The sequence below is a fragment of the Triturus cristatus genome, chromosome 3_2 (assembly GCF_964204655.1).
Source record: "Triturus cristatus chromosome 3_2, aTriCri1.1, whole genome shotgun sequence".
Taxonomy (NCBI): domain Eukaryota; kingdom Metazoa; phylum Chordata; class Amphibia; order Caudata; family Salamandridae; genus Triturus; species Triturus cristatus.
The window spans coordinates 528,075,710-528,092,867 of record NC_140584.1 but is presented as its reverse complement, the minus strand read 5'-3'; the positions used below and the strand labels follow the sequence as shown (position 1 = coordinate 528,092,867).

The following is a 17,158-nucleotide window of genomic DNA, read 5'->3' as shown; positions in this document are numbered from 1 at the left end:
AGAGGGCAACAACGACATCACGCCTTTGCAAGACCTCTGCGATTCACTGGCCTTGTTCTTCCACCACAAGATCGCTGACATACACAACAACTTCGGCACCCAGACCACGCACCCAACCACCGAACCAACGCCCCCCACCACCACCCTCTGCACCTGGACCCCCATCAGCACTGAGGACACCACCCACGTGATGAACACCATCCACTCTGGCTCCCCAGCCGACCCCTGTCCACACCACATCTTCAACAAAGCCGACTCCATCATCGCACCCCAACTGCGGAACATCATCAACAGCTCCTTCGTTTCGGCCACCTTCACGGAGAGCTGGAAGCATGTGGTGATAAACGCCCTCCTGAAAAAACCTACCGCGGACGCCACGGACCTCAAAAATTTTCGCCCCATCTCGCTCCTCCCTTTTCCCGCCAGTCATCGAGAAGACGGTCAACAAATAGCTGACCGCATTCCTCGAGACAAACGGCTCCCTCGACCAATCGCAGTCTGGCTTCCGAGCGAACCACAGCACCGAGACCGCCCTCATCGCAGCCACCGACGACATCAGGTCCCTGCTCGACAACGGAGAGACTGCTGCCCTCATCCTCCTCGACCTATCGGCCGCATTCGACACAGTCTGCCACCGCACCCTTACAACCCGCCTCCACCACGCCGGAATCCAAGGAAAAGCTCTGGACTGGATCACCTCCTTCCTCTCAGACAGAACGCAGAGAGTCCGCCTCCCTCCCTTCCGATCAGCAGCCACCAAGATCGTCTGCGGCGTCCCCCAAGGATCCTCGCTCAGCCCCACCCTCTTCAATGTCTACATGACCCCCCTCGCAGCCATCGCACGCCAACACAACCTAAACATCATCTCCTATGCTGACGACACCCAGCTGATACTCTCCCTCGCCAACGACCCCGCCACCGCCAGAGCCAACTTCCAGGAAGGAATGAAAGAAGTTGCGGATTGGATGAAGCTCAGCCGTCTGAAACTGAACTCAGACAAGACGGAAGTCCTCATCCTCGGATCATCCCCCTCCACCTGGGACGACTCCTGGTGGCCCCCGGCACTAGGAACCGCCCCCAACACCACGGACCACGCACGCAACCTGGGCTTCATCCTGGACTCCTCCCTCACGATGACCAAACAAGTCAACGCCGTCTCGTCATCATGTTTCAACACCCTGCGCATGCTCCGTAAGATCTTCCAGTGGATCCCCACTGAACCCAGAAAGACGGTCACCCAGGCCCTCGTCACCAGCCGACTGGACTACGGGAACGCCCACTACGCTGGAACCACAGCCAAACTACAGAAAAGACTCCAACGCATCCAGAACGCCTCGGCACAACTCATCCTGGACATCCCCCGCCACAGCCACATCTCCGCCCACCTGAGAGACCTGCACTGGCTCCCCGTCAGCAAGAGAATCACATTCAGGCTCCTCACCCACGCACACAAGGCTCTCCACGACATGGGCCCCACATACCTCAACAACCGCCTCACGTTCTACATTGCCACCCACCAGCTCCGATCCGCCAGCCTCGCCCTCGCCACCATCCCACAGATTCGCAGAACCACCACCGGAGGAAGATCATTCTCCTACCTGGCCGCCAAGACATGGAACTCCCTCCCCGCCCACCTACGACTGACCCAGGACCATCGCACCTTCAGGAAACACCTCAAGACCTGGCTCTTCGAGCAGTAGCAGCACCACCCCTCCCTCCCCCCCCCAGCGCCTTGAGACCCTTGCGGGTGAGTAGCGCGCTCTATAAATGTCATTGTTGTTGTTGTTGTTGGGCTGTTATGTCCTCCATGTGTGTGTGCCACTTACAAACTGCTTACACAATGGTACCTCACCCCTACAGAAGATGTTCTGCAGCTCAGACATATGTTGGTAGGGCTGCGGAAAGCAAGCTACCTTGCTACACACACAATGGCTATGCCCCCACATCCAAGCTTTCTGGTAGGACACACTATCACACATACATGCCATAACACATACCACTGTTCCACAACAGCAACTAGTGATCCTACTGGGATACCCCGACGACCAGGGCCCTTAACCAATGACCACCCTGTTGGGAAAAACTGATTACCCACCTCCTGTTGGCCGCTCGCCTTAGCATAACCCAAATGTGGAAATCAACGAGCCCCACTATGCTCAGCAAGTGGTGGAGAAGGCATGGACACTGTTTAAAGTAGACATTTGTAAACTGCACAGATATTTTATTTTATCCCAGTATCTAAAAAGTCTTAGTTCTAACAGTGGGATTTCAGGGTCTCTGCTTCTCTGGTGCTGCTCTCTACACCCCCCACTGTGTTTGCTGGCTGGCTAAATCTCAGTGCTTAATTTGTGCCGGTGGTTACCGGCGCTCGGCACTGCACTTAATTGTCAAGGGGCACTTGTGACAGTCTGGCAGAAGGTGGTGCTGTTTAGCTAATTTAAAGATGACCAGAACAACAGTTAATTACTAATCCAATATACATTAAAAATGACTCTTACCTGTCGCCTAAACCATTCTTATTGCATTGAGGGCCTGGAATAGTCCAAATTATCCCACTTATAGGAGTGTGATGGTGAGTAGTTGTGTTGTTACTATTATTAGCAGCATGTCAGGGGCATTGTGTGGTGCAGCTGCAGTGGCCCCCTCGTGAGAGCTTATTATTTGTTACAAATTGAGCACTGCTAAACCTACCCACCATACCTTGGGCCAGTCTCAGCTTCTGTGGAACTCCACCATGATCCATTGTGCTTCCGCTGACCTCAACATGGTGCAGTAGATGAGCCCACTTCAGCCACTGGCTCTCTTCACTGTGAATGATGGCATTTTCCTCATGGACTTTTGCACATCTGCCTAAAACTAAGTCCACGTCAGTGGCAGGGCTGATGACCAATCTCGCTTTCATTTCTGCGTTTAGTTCACTTAAAAAAAAAAAATTGTGATGTCTCATTTGTTTGGCATGTGCATACATAGGCACACCACCTTTGGAAGACAGCATTTTTAATTTGAAATTTTTTTTAAAAAAATTTTTAAAAAACACTCAGGGTTACCATGTCCAGACCTGTTGGCTCTGCCCATACTTGTATCCAGGTCTGGTAACTCAGTGGATTAATGCATTCGCGCCAGGTTTAAAAAAACAATCCTAGCTATCTCGTCAAGAATTTTCAATTCTATTAAAGACACATTTTCCTGGGTGCTACAACATGTAGTGTTTTTTAATGTGGATTTTTTTTTTTGTTGCAATTGTATATAGCGCCAACTAGACGCAAAGGTTTTGGAGCGTTAAACACGAGCCCCAGTTACATTAAGCAAGGTCACATAGGCATATTATCCAACTGCATTGAGAAGAACTTATTTAAAGTGTTATTTTTGTATAACTGGATGGTAAGAGCGCACTGCATTGATCCGAGAGAGTGCTGTGAGGAAATGGCACTTCCTTTTAGCAAAACATTAATACAAACCATGAAAGAAAACAAGCATTGGCATAGCCAATAGGTCTCGCTTTTGGGACCTTAGAAGTATTTAGTTATGCAGCACAATATCCTTGGTGCAATAACATCAACTGTTGCATGGCTAAACACTTATAAGGTCCCAAAAGTGTGAGACCTATTGGCTATGCCAATGCTTGTTTGATTTTGTGGGCATCTTTACTTGTAGATATCTTGAATAAAAATGGTGCACAAAAAATCAAACTGTACTAGAACTAATGTTTCTATTCAGTGTAAACTGAATCACCTCTCAGTGTTCATAATAGAACTTGAAGCAGAGCATTTGCCTGGAATCACACAATTCCGGCAAGAAGGGGCGCTGGGGTTAAAACCGAGGTCCTCTGGTTTGAAAGTCAGTGTATGTCCCATGATTAGTTATTGGTGCATGGTAACCGACAAATAACATGATTTTAGGGTGAGTGAAACATGGAAATGCATCTACATCAGTTACAGTGAATGCCACACACCGGAGTCCCGACTTTTTTATAACATACCAAAAAGCGTCTCGGTATGTTTAGTGCCCCTCAAACATGCACAATCCCCAGAACTCTGCTGAAAACCTTACCCATTTCCTGTGACATGCTCACTTAGCGCTGCTAGCACACAGACATGAAAGCACTCAAAGTGACTGGTGTGTCAGTTCATTTGTTTTCATTTCTGCTGCCGTAGGTGCAACACGCAACTTCTCTATTTATGCCTGATAAAGTTAGTGGGGCTGTGCTCTGGCACTCTCTATGGACCAACCACCCCTGGTTACTACCCAGCAACAATCATTTATGCCATGGCCTGTTTGTGGGGCTGGTGATGGTCACCCATGATAAAAAGGAGTCCCACTTGCGATATCCTTAGCCCAGGAAATCAAAGCAGGTTGTTCAGAATTAGAAAATTAAGAGAAGGATGGCAAGTGGCTAGTGTACCAGGAAAGGTTGATCCTGGAGCTAACAATTGTGTCAGATAGGAAGTGATATTGATTATTGGGGAACATAAAATTGCTATGTAGATGTGGCTAGGTTGACCAGTTTTTGTCTGATCTTGAGTCAAAATGTCATCTATTCGGTATTCTCACTTTAGGTGGGTAACTAACTGGATTGCCTCTAGAAGCCTCAACTCAAACAGTCAGTTGGCTGACCTGTCTGAGCTGCAGGGACCGAACCAGTTCCAGAGGCCTCCCTACAACTGTTCAGACTGACCTCCTGCACTGGACCTGCTTGGCCCTGCAACTGGACCTGCCCTGAGCCCTTCTGGTCTCTGCTGGAGTGAGTTCCTGATCCTCAAAAGGTCCCTCCACAAGCCCTGGCCCCTTGGCTAGCATCAGGTGAGCTACTTTTAGAAATAAAGGTGAAATCCTGAAGCCTTGAGCTCTTCGCGACTGAGACTCTGTAGCCTGTGACGGCCAGTAACGCGAAGCTTCGGTGAACCCATACTTTTGAACCACAGCATCTTCAGTGGAGACCAGCAACGTAAGATGTGCACTTAACGTTACAGCAATGACTTCCTACACCGGCCGGCCTGCTCTTCACACTATAGCAATGACTGTCCGCCAATGGAACTCTTCACGCCAGAGTTTGAGAAGGTTACTCTCTCAGCAGGACTAGCCCGGTCCCTTTAACCAGCTCCATTACATTCAGCCTGAACCTATGACTCTCCCCTGATCTAGCACTGACTGCAAGTGGGGCTATGTGCTTTTAGACACTAAGGGGCATATGTATCAAGCAAATTTTTAATCGCAAACGCTGCGATTCGCAAAATACAGCGTTTGCGATTAAAAATTCGCAAAACGGGATGTATTAGGCAAAATCCCATCGCAAAATTAAGGAATTGCTAATTTAGCGATTTCTTAATTTTGCGTAAGCATTTAAGAAATCGCAAATTGCGATTTCTTAAATGAAATGTAAAAAGCACCCAAGTTGTGCGAATTATCCTTAAGAAATCGCAAATTACCACCAACTTCCAGTTGGTGGTAATTTGCGATTTCCTTTCAAAATGCACTATTTTTAATTTTGAAAAGTGCCACGTGACGCTCATACATGCCCTTAGGGCATGTATGTGCGCCATATGCACACACATGCTCATTTCAGGGGTGCATCAGGGTGTCATCATGACACCCTTGCACCTTTGAAATTATTCTCAAATAGCGATTAGCAAATTGCGAATTCGCTATTTGAGAATTACTTCCCATTCATTCCTATGGGTCTCCTGGCCCATAGAAATGAATGGGCAGGTATTCCTTAATTGCGATTTCGCAATTTGCTAATCGCAATTAAGGAATTTTAAGAAATCGCAAAAAGTTTGCAATTTTTTAAATACATCCCGTTGTGCAATTCTCAAATAGCGATTCTTTAAAAATCGCTATTTGAGAATCGCAAATGGTGATGTTGATACATATGCCCCCAAATGTAAATACAACTTTGAAATTACACATATCCTGTTCTGCTGATTGGAATTTTGTTATTCAGATCTCATTTTATTAATTTAATTTTGCTCTATTTTTTTTAATAAAGCTGGTTGTTATAGAGACTTTTGTGGTTCACCCTGACAAGGATGGTGGTTGATTTCTTAGAGGTGTTTCCACCCATTTCAATCAATAACCCAATGTCTTACAAGAGCATTGCAAGATCTTTCATTTTATGGACAGCTCATACCATGGCGCCCATAGAATATTGAGACTGCAGCTACCCATCTTAGAACTTACAGTTTCAGACTACGAGAACCCACCTCACATGATCTAAATAGTAAAGTCACAGAATGAGGGTTATGTGAAGCAAATGACAGTTTACATATGGTGGAGCCCACCTTTGTCTCATGTTCGATACTTCAGGCTGCTGCCCAAGGATTTTGTGTAGCTTACACTTACCTTGCTTGCATAATATGGACACCTTTTTTTAAGGGGGTAATGCAAAATGGCAGGTTCCCCAAAAAAGTTACAAAATGTATGCGTGGCCCCCTGAGATTGTCCTTTCGCTGCCATATGTAGGATTGTCTGTACTTAGGCACTTGTCCAGTCAAATAGCTGAGTAAATTAATCCCTCTTGGCCTATGTTAGGCACATCTTCCTCTGTTAACTGGTGTCTGCATCTCTCATCCCAACTTCCATTTGTCCAGATATACGAATGGTTACTGAGTAACCACTAACACCGATTTGTGGTTAGACATTTTATGATTTAATATTGCAGTTGGCGCAAAGTTTGCAGTACTGACTGGGGTTTCTCCATTTTTAAATGGGTGAAATCGAAGGCACCCTTGCACGTGTGCTACTTTGCAAACGATTTCCATGTGCACTTCAAAGAAACAGAGGGGCTTTACAGTGAACAGCCCCAAAGCTTCAGATCATATCAGAATTCAAGGTATGGAAAATTAAAAAATCTGGAGCAGTATCAGCACTTTTTGGAAGGCCATCAAGAAATATGCTTTTGGCACTTACATGTTATATGTATATGTACTTATATGTTAGAGTAATGCATATTGCATGAGTACATAATATTTATTTCAACACGTATTTCAGCACTTACAATTCTTTGGTCTTTATCAACTGTATTTCTGACCAATGCATTTTGTTTCTCTACTACCGCCAGTTTCAACAACTTTCCCAATATTATGCCCATGGCTTTGCAGCCCCACCATCTCCATTCAACAAGTTTGCAATATTCTGAATCGAAATTGAGAATGATTGGCATCTGTGCTCTTTATGAAACCGTTCGAAGTATTTTACTTAATAGACATTACATTATTCTACGACCTTTGGAAAGGGAAAGCGTGCAATAAAATATTTCAAAACTGGCCCTAATTTAGAAGAGACTCGCCTGAAGAGAACTGGCATTTGCACGCAGTGTTCAAATCATTTTATCTTAATTTACATGACACCAAAATGCACCTTGCTCTTTCCAAAGCCTGAACAAGAAAACTCCTACAATTTATTGCATTGAGGACTCTTGTCTAGAGCACGCTTTGTGATTTGAAATTGCTATGTGAAGGAATATCCTTGCTCAAGCCAGATGAAGCCATATGAGACATGATGCCCTTTAAGCACATATGCAATGGCGCCATAAAGGAGCATGCATGTCTTCTCTCTGAAAATATCTCTGGAGGTTTGTTAGTACTTTTGATTTTCATTTCATACTCTTTTCTAATTCTATCTGAAGTAGAGTCCATGTGCATACTTTACATCTATGTAGTCTGAAGATATATATATTTACTAACGAGGCATAGATATGGGGTTAAAAGTTAAGCATAAAAAATCTAAACCAAACTCTAGATACATACCTTCTTGAGATTGTGGTAGCAGATATTCTGGATACAGTATTTTGGCAGGTGGATATAGAAAACACAGTTTTGCAGTGTACCCTTACTTTCATGCTGGCACTTTCAGTATCCTGCCACGACATGGCGGACCGGCCAGACAAATGCTTCCCCTAATGCAGGGCCCATATATGCACAGGCAAACTGTTTCGAATGAAAAACTCTCTGTAGCAAAATCAAAATGGTGTCTGTTCACCTCCTGTGCTCGAGGTGGTAGTATCACTGCATTGACTGTTTAGCAGAAGCAGTTCTGAACTTTATGTCAGACCCTGGACACTGAAATAGGGGTTTTATTTTGACCCTGTAGTAAGTGGAATTGTGAATCAGAAAGCTGAACCACAATTGCAGTCATACCATTGAGACATATCATTGAGATTCGTAGGAAGAAAATTGTTTTTTTAGAGTCTTTGTGTATGAATTGTATATTTAAGGCTTCTTGTCTGAAACATTATTTATTTAAGAAGAGAGCAGGCTGCATTTTGCTCCTGCTGCACTTTGCCCAGCCTTACTGCTGCACTTTCTGAAATGAAGAGAGAGTCAGCGGCCCCCTCCAAGACAGGACGCGAGTTACTGGTTGACTCAGATGACTTAGATATTTGTGAATTATTTCTTGAGTTTGCTTTTTGGCTTCTGGAGAACCAGGGGTTCCAAGGGAAAATTGTGGGAGAAAACTGTTTCCTTTCAAAGGAGGTTCATCAAATTCCAACAATTGATCAGCATTTTTCATCGGAGGAAATTACCTCAAGACTAACCACAACTCCTAAAACTAATATGGGAAATCAACAATAAACGATTTATATTTTGACTAAAATCTCTTATCACCCCTTGCATCGGTTCCCCCCAACCCAGGCGTTCCCTACAGTGCATTTCAATAGAGCAAGAATTGGTGGAAAGGGCTCTGTGCTTCACATCAGTTCCTCTGATGACACTCTGGTCACTCCAAGCTGGAAGTGCCCTTCCGCATGGACAATATCGCTCAAACAAGTACCTTTCGCCATTCTTATTGCAAACCACCTCAAGCTTCCATAATCCTGAAAAGGGAAGCAATTGATATTAAAAGAGTGGTTTATGCTGTACTCATTTACATCGTGTATGAGAATGTGTTATGAACATTAATTATAAAAATAGCAATGAATGTTGCTTGAAAATCAAGACATTGACACCCTATACCACAAATAAAATGAAATATTTTCAGTTGTAGGTATCTTGTATATATCGTACTGTGTAATGTGCTCGAAAGGGTGTCGAGTTCAAAAATGAAGGTAGCGAAAAGAGTGTATACATTCAACTAAGAAATAATAGAAGAAAAGCCTTCTGTTTCTAAGGTTACACAGTCAAAGATGGTGTAGGAACTCCCTAGTTGAATCAGACAAGTGTCGTTTTTTCAGCCTTAAAGGGAGATTTATAAGGTAATTATCAGCACATACAGTAATCAGAGCTCATAGAGGATGCGAAGTAAGGTGTCACAGGGTCAACAACAGTATTGTCAAAGCGAAGCCGAGTTTGCACTTTAGTCCAATAGTGTGCTTGAACATCAATACATGAAAGCACGAGCACTAAAGCCATCGGAGCACCGCAGCACAGGGGTGCACGACCAGCCCTCACTGAGCACCAGTTTTGATGTTCCTTATTAAGGAATTCAGCTTTTAGGCTTGTTCTGCTACATAATTTAGCATGTTTATTTGACAAGTACCTGTATACCCTGCTGGATATCTCGATGCTGCTGAACAACAGAAGTTTATGTTTGCCCTGTACATTGGTTTCATTTTATTGGCCTCAAAATGATGTAAGGCCCAATGGACCAGCAAGGATTCAAATCTCAGATCTTAAGTCAAACTCAAGTTCCTGCAGTGGTGTTATTAGCCCACTGAGCCATCATACTCCGGCCAAGGAACTCTTCCTTCACTTGCACTATCTGTATAACGGTATAACGCAGTGGAATCTTAGCATGATCAAAATTAGTTAATAACACTGTAATCTTGGTCATTTGTTTAATTTTTGCCACCTATGTGGACAGAGAGATGGCAAGAAGGCCTTGAGTCCAACCACTCCAACGGCCTAAAGTTTCCCCCTGAGAAGAAGTGAGGCGGGCACCGGGCCCTTACCTGTCGCAGCCCATTCAATGAGGAAAACATTTGGGGGCAGCCAAAAGCTGAAGCGGGTGACAGGATAGCCCGAATGTGATTGTGATTAGAGCCTTTCAGACTTATACTGAAAAGTCTGGATAAGGACTGCATCCATGTCGGGCTCCTTTCTGCTCCATCGGTTTGGCCAATCCGTACAAACGACACAATCCCACCTCAGGGCACAATGTCCGTTGTTACTGATGCACCTCAGCGGTGTAAAGCGAAATGGTGTGCCTTCCTCCAAAAGGTGGTTAAGCTCCTTAATTTTCACATTGGTCACATCAATGTAAAGGTCTTGAGCTGAATGCCCCCCCTTCCCCCAAGGGTACACCACCACAGGGGCAGCAGGAACCTGTGTTATTGCCCTGCCTCACCAAAATAACACACATTGAAAGAGAATACACAATTTAAAACGAGTTTTGTTTTGTACTCGAATTATACAAAATAACCTACCCCATCATATGTATTGTGAGTAAATTAACATCCACTTTAGTTGTGCTGTCTGTAAAAAAAATCACAGACAGCTCAAAAAGCTGAATCTACAGTAATGCAAATGGGCCTGTCCCTTACACGACTTGCCACAATATCTCCCTTATCACATAAATATGGCTTTTACATTTGGCAATCCTCATATTAGTTTTTCTGAATTTACATATAAAATACTCACAATTTGCAGAGGAAAATAATTAATTATGTTGAAGTGTAAATTGACCTAATCAGCCATAGGAGTTATTCATATTATGCCAATGTAGTTTCACAAGTAAGAAACACAACATATATTGGGTTGAAAGCACAAACTGCTACAGCTTTTAAAATGTAATCATTTGACTCGTTTTGTTTTTATGCATCTGTAGATCAGTCTGAAAACATGTTGTTTTATTTTTGGGACAAAATAAATGTTTCTCTAATTCCAAAATGCATTGGTACAAATGTTTTACTGTCACTTGTTGGCTTTTTAAACACACCCACAAACCATGCTTTGTTTTATAGATCCATCTTCGGAAGATGGGACTGAAAGACCTATCCTAGACTGCTGTGCATGTGGAAATGCAAAATACAGACTGACATTTTATGGTAACTGGTCAGAGAAGTCACATCCCAAGGACTATCCAAGTAAGTAAACTGGGTGTAAAGAGTTAATTACTACGGAACAACAGCACAGAGATGCAAAGAGAAAACAGTGAAGCAAATGCAACCTCTTATCTGTTTGGACTCAAAATCTTTTTATACCTATTCCTTACGCTTCAGATACATATAATAAAATATTTAGAAAATATCAGGGGAGTATGTCGTATTGCATTTATCCATGTAAACTACCTGTGATTTTTGCAATTACTGTGAAATGTATACCCATTGTGTCCAACATTCGGCATGAGGGGTACTTCTATGAGAAAATCTAGAATTTCACAAGCATTATTTATTCAGGTTTTATTTGTGTTAAATCACTCGAGCGCAAAATCAAAACAGGGGGGCCAGATGTAAATAGGTAATCTCTTCAGATTACCAAATGGCAAAGTTTTGTGATTCATTATTTGGTAGTCGCAAACACCAATGTACAAATGTGTCTTTGACATATTTTGAGATTTCCAGTTGGTAGCCAATGGATCAACCTCATTGATATTCAGGTGGTTGGTCTTGTTTTTTGAAATTCTTTTTCCTAACTATAATGTCCCTGTAACCTTTGTTTTTTTCAGTGAAGAAATAGAAGTGATCTAACCAATTCTGTCCACAGATTGGCAAAGTCAGGAAACATGTTAATAAAACTGCTTCTGCATTCCTCAGAGACCATAACATGGAATGTATCCAAAACAACCACCTCCATTTTGACATGCATGAAATCTATAGAAGTGATGGAGTTCACTTTACAGACAAAGGCAACAGGGTGTTTCTCAGCAGCCTGAAACTCTAAATCCGGTCTTATGTGTAGCTGTCATACACACGCAATGAACACAAAGGCTCTTCTTTCAGATCTTCACGATAATGTGATGACATTTGCGAATACATAGCAAAATCGCAAAACAAAAGCAGACATTTAATAGCCACCAGCACATTACAAATTTATAACTATATAATTGATTTTAGCCATTGCACTAGATACATCACTATGTAAATAACCTATAAAACATTTGTGAGTCTCTGAATGTGTCTGTAACAGTGTGTATGAGTGTTTGAGTGAGATTTGTGACTGGGTGCGTGAGTGTGTGTCTGAGTGTCTGATTGGGTCTGTGACTGGGTGCACGAGTGTTTGGGTCTGTGAGTGAGTGCATGAGAATATGAGTGGGTCTCTGAGTGAGTGTCTAAGTGGATCTATGAGTGGGTGTGTCAGTCTTTGTGAGTGGGTGTATGTGTGTAAGTGGGTCTGTGAGTGGATGCATGGGTCTCTCATTGGGTCTGTGAGTAGGAGTAGGAGTCTTTGAGTGAGTCTTTGAGTGAGTCTGTGAGTGGTTGCATGAGACTCAGAGTGGGTCTGTGAGTGGGTGTGTGAGTCTCTGAGTGAGTTTTTCAGTGGGTGCTTAAGTATCTCAGTGGGTCTATAGGTCGATGTGTAAGTGTATGACTGAGTCTGTGAGTGGGTATGTCAGTGTCTGAGTGGCTCTCTCAATGAGTTTCTGAGTCTCTGACTGAGTATGGGAGTGGGCACATGAGTCTCAGAAAGGGTCTGTGTGTCAGTACATGAGTCTCTGTGTCAGTGTGTGATTGGGTGCATGAGTCTATGACTTGGCCTGTGACTGGATGCATCAGTGTCTGAGTAGACACTCAAGTCTCTGAGTGAGTCTCTGAGTGCATGTATGAGTGTTTGAGTGGGTCTGTGAGTGACTGACTCAGCATTTCAATGGGTCGTGAGAGACTTTGTGAGTGTCTGTATGGGTATCTCAGTGAGTGCATGAGAATGTGACTGGGGCCCTGAGTGAGTGCAAGAGTGTCTGGGTAGATCTGTGAGTGAATGCATCAGTCTCTGAGTGTGTCTGTGAGTGGGTGGGTGAAGTTTTGAGACAGTCTTTCAATGAGTGTGTGAGTGTTACAGTAGCTCTCTGAGTGGGTCTATGAGCTTTAAGTAGGTCTGTGACAGGATCCATGAGTCTCTGATTGGATCTGTGAGTAGGAGTATGAGTCTCTGAGTGAGTCTGTGACTGGGTGCATGTAAGTCAGAGTGGATCTGGGGGTGGGTGGGTGAGTCTCTGAGTGAGTCTCTGCATGTGTGCATATGTTTCTGAGTGGGTCTATGAGTGGGTGTGTGAGTGTATGACTGGGTATGTGAGTAGGTATATCAGTGTCTGAGTGGGTCTTTCAGTGGACACGTCCATCTCTGAGTGGGTGTGTGATTGGGTATGTGAGTCTCTGAGTGGGCCTGTGAGTGGGTGCATCAGTGTTTGAATGAGTCTGTGAGTGGTTTGCATTGGTCTCTGAGTGAATGCATGAGAATATAAGTGGGTCTCTGAGTGAGGTAATAAGTGACTGGATCTTTGAGTTGATGTGTCACTCTCAGAGTGGGTCTGTGACTGAGTGTGTGAATCACTAAGTGGTTGTGTAAGTGGATGCATAAGTGTCTGACTGATTCTGTGACTGGATGCATAAAAGTCAGAGTTTATCTATGGGTTGGTGTGTGAGTCTATGAATGAGTCTTTAAGTGGATGCATAGGTTTTTGAGTGGGTGAGTGCGTGTCTGAGAGGGTCTGTAAGTGGGTGCATGGGTCTCATATTGGGTCTGTGAGTGAGTGTATGAGTATCTGAGTGGGTCTGTGAGTGGCTTCATGAATATCTGAGTGCATCTCTCATTGGGAGCATCAGTCTCAGAGCGGGTGGCTGAGTGGGTGTGTGAGTGCCTAAGTGAAACTGTGGGTGGGTGTATAAACATATTTTTTTAATGTTTTCAGTAATATTCACAAATTTGTCAAGACGTATTATCTATGAATTCATAGCGGCATTCCTCAGGCGGGCACAGTGAAGGTCATGCTGAATTTGTAAATATCGCGCGTGAAAAAAAAAACTTCTTGTGGGACACATTATACATAGAGTCCCTGAAACATCATTATATGTTTCCCATAGGGTCACAACGCATCCAAATATGACCCCTTACCTCAAGTCCTACCATTTTATTTCAGCCATGAGGACTGTCCAGATAAACTAGAATGGCAATCACAACTCTCTGCTCAGGCTGTGGCCAGCCAATCATGGCATTCCTGTTGGCACGTGCATTCAGGATTAATCAGGAACTTATTGTTAGACGTGATCGTAGATATCCTTATTTTCTCCCTTAAATTTCTCAACAACTACTGAACGGATTAGCACTGGATTACTGGAAGCCTGATCTGAGAACCAAAATCTAACTTCCCCCAAATTCAGTGTAAATCCGTCCTCCAGTTCGGGCTGTAGTCGTGTTCAAAGCTCATTTAGGAATTCACATGGGAAATTGTATTTTTTCCCATTTTCTCGGCCCCCACATGACGGATCACCCCAAAACTTTCCATACACAGCACAACTTACTATGACACTTTTGGGGGAAATTTGGTGAAGATTGGACAAACAGCGCCAAAGATATAGGCAAGTTAAAAGATTTATTTCCTTGGGAAACATGTTCCTAACTATAACTACCTACTTGTTTGTGCCAGTAGGTAATGTGTATATAGGCATGTTGTGGGTCTTTTTAAATGGATTCAAACCAGCACGTCTAAACCATGTTGAATGCAATGTGGAAGATACTGTTCAATCTGTAACCCAATGGGAGACATTAATGTTATACCCTGACATCGGTTATTTCACTTTTGGTTTGTATCCATTTAAAATTACTCACAAAATGGCCATGTCTCTGTGGTATAGATACAAGGAACTCCCTAATCATCATTGATATCACGATTAGTTGTGACATTAGACATTACATTCAGTGAATCCTATCGGAGCATGCCCTCACAGTCATACAGTCATACTTACAATCACCACTTTTGGAACTTCAAAAAGTGGTCTTCCATTACCTTGAATTATCCTCAGTCCTGAATATGGTCTCCTTTATTTACAGCAACAGAGACCGAAACATCGACGCACTGTGATTTTCAAATGTGTTATTTGTAACCTAGTTCTGCTTGCTGGACAGGTTCAAATACTGGATATATTATTTGGGCATTCTATACATTGGTATGTGGTCTTTAAAGATATATGTAATTTAAGAAAAACCGTTGTCAATGTATGTTGAGATAGATTTTTTGAGAACCCCCATTGTATATATAAATGTATTTCTTTCCATATCAAATTATTAAGCTACACATCATGTTTTCTTGAACTTTGATTTAAGTAACCATCAACTGAATTGCTAATGTCAAAATACAGCATATTGAATTGCATACAATTCGGTCAAATATACTTGTGTAAATAAATCCCTTGCGGGCATGCATACCTATCATATTACTGTCTACCCAACCTCTTGAGGGAATATTTGGTTGCTCTTTTCTACTAAATAAAAAACTTTTAGAAAGTTGCCATGTTTTTGTCCTATGCCGGTGTCATGGGTCAAATAACTGTTAATGGCTCTGCTGTAAGGGTTTGTGTGTTGCTTCTGGACAGTAAGACAGAGGGGGCTTAGGTGTGGACAGGATGGACCATTCTGGCAGGACAGCTGTACTTACACTTCAAAGGGTTTGCCTCCCGCACACACAAAGGAACTTAGCACCAGCCCTGCCCTTTGTCACCCCAGACAGTTTTGAACCTTGACAGAGGAAACACTATCCAGAATCAGATGTGGTAATATGACAGGGAGTCCCCAACACAAAGACCTACATCAGGTATAAATATTGGACATTCAGAGCTACTATTGAGATCCCTCCTAGACCTGTAGAAGTTACAGTAGAAGGATTGCTTGCTGCCAGTGGACTACCTTGCTGTCTGAGACAGAAGACAGGATCTGCTTGTTTTCATCCCAGGCTAACCAGAGTGACTCCAAGTGACCTCCTGTGAGAGCTACCAGAACACAACAAGCTTCTGAGGCCTTTCTGCAACTGACCAGCTGGCCTGCTGCAAATGGCTCTGCCTGGACCTGCAACTCAACCTGTATGAGCTCTGCTGACCTTTGCTATAGTGAGTGCCTGATTTGCAAGAGCTGCTTTCCCAGTTCCCGGACCCTTGACTAGCATCAGAGTGTACTCTTCCCAAAGAAAAGGTAAAAATGCTTAAGTTTGGGTTCCTTGTGACTGTGAACAGACCCATTTGTGTGAAAACTCTGCTGCCAGTGATAGCCGCCAAAGCAGAGCTCTGGTGAACCTTGTTCTTCACACTGACAGCTACAGTCCTGCACTTTGTATTACAGAAATAGCAGCCCATGATGCTCAGCCTCCTCCTTGTGTCTGCCTCCAATGCGAATAGAACTCTTAGTGTTAGACTTAGAAGGTACATTTCACGAAAAAAACAAAAACTACAGGGACAATGTAGTTAAGCTTAGATTTCACTCGTACAAATTCAGCAGCTATAGTTACCTGAGCTAACTATACTATACACAATACATTGCTTATGAACTCACATATTGCATCACTCATTATATGGTAAGTAACATCACTTATGAAATCACTAATGACATCTCAAACGACATCACTGATGACACATTCACAGAACCACTGACACATATACTCACACACCCACTCATACACCTACTCACTGATCTATAGAGGCACTCAAACACCCACTCACTTACCCATACAGCCACTCACTTCCCATGCACCTACTCAAACAGCCACTCACTCAGCCATGCAGTCCACACTCAGCCACTCACTCATCCATACAACTACCCAGACACCCACTTACACACCCATACAAGCATTCACATGTGTACTCACTCACCCATACACCAATCACAGACACTCACTACCAATACAGCCACTCACACAACCAGTTAACTAAACACCCACTCAAACAGCCACTTAGTTACCCATACAGGCACTTACACACACAGCCACTCACCCATACAGCCTCTTATACAGCCAGTTATTCGCCAATATAGCCACTCACATATCCACTCATAGACCCATACAGCCACTCACTCACCTATACAGTCACTCATACACCCACACACTCACCCATATAGCCACTGACATACCCACTCACTCACCAATACAGCCAGTCACACAGCCATTCACACACCCATACAGTTATTCACATACCCACTTATTCACCCATTCATGTACTCATACACCCACTTTTTCACCCATTCCGCCACTCATACACCCAATCACATACCCAAACAGCCACTCAGACATCCACTCACACATG

General features: G+C 43.6%; 1 protein-coding gene across 2 annotated transcripts in view; it reads left to right on the top strand.

Annotated features, from left to right (window-relative positions):
• Positions 1–17,158, top strand: part of SPON1 (spondin 1) — a 1,174,735-nt gene that overhangs the window by 446,767 nt on the left and 710,810 nt on the right. For both annotated transcript variants that reach the window (XM_085648231.1, XM_085648230.1), the window contains exon 5: positions 10,898–11,020. In XM_085648231.1, coding sequence (XP_085504357.1) covers positions 10,898–11,020 — 123 coding nt within the window. The remainder of the gene's footprint in view (positions 1–10,897; positions 11,021–17,158) is intronic.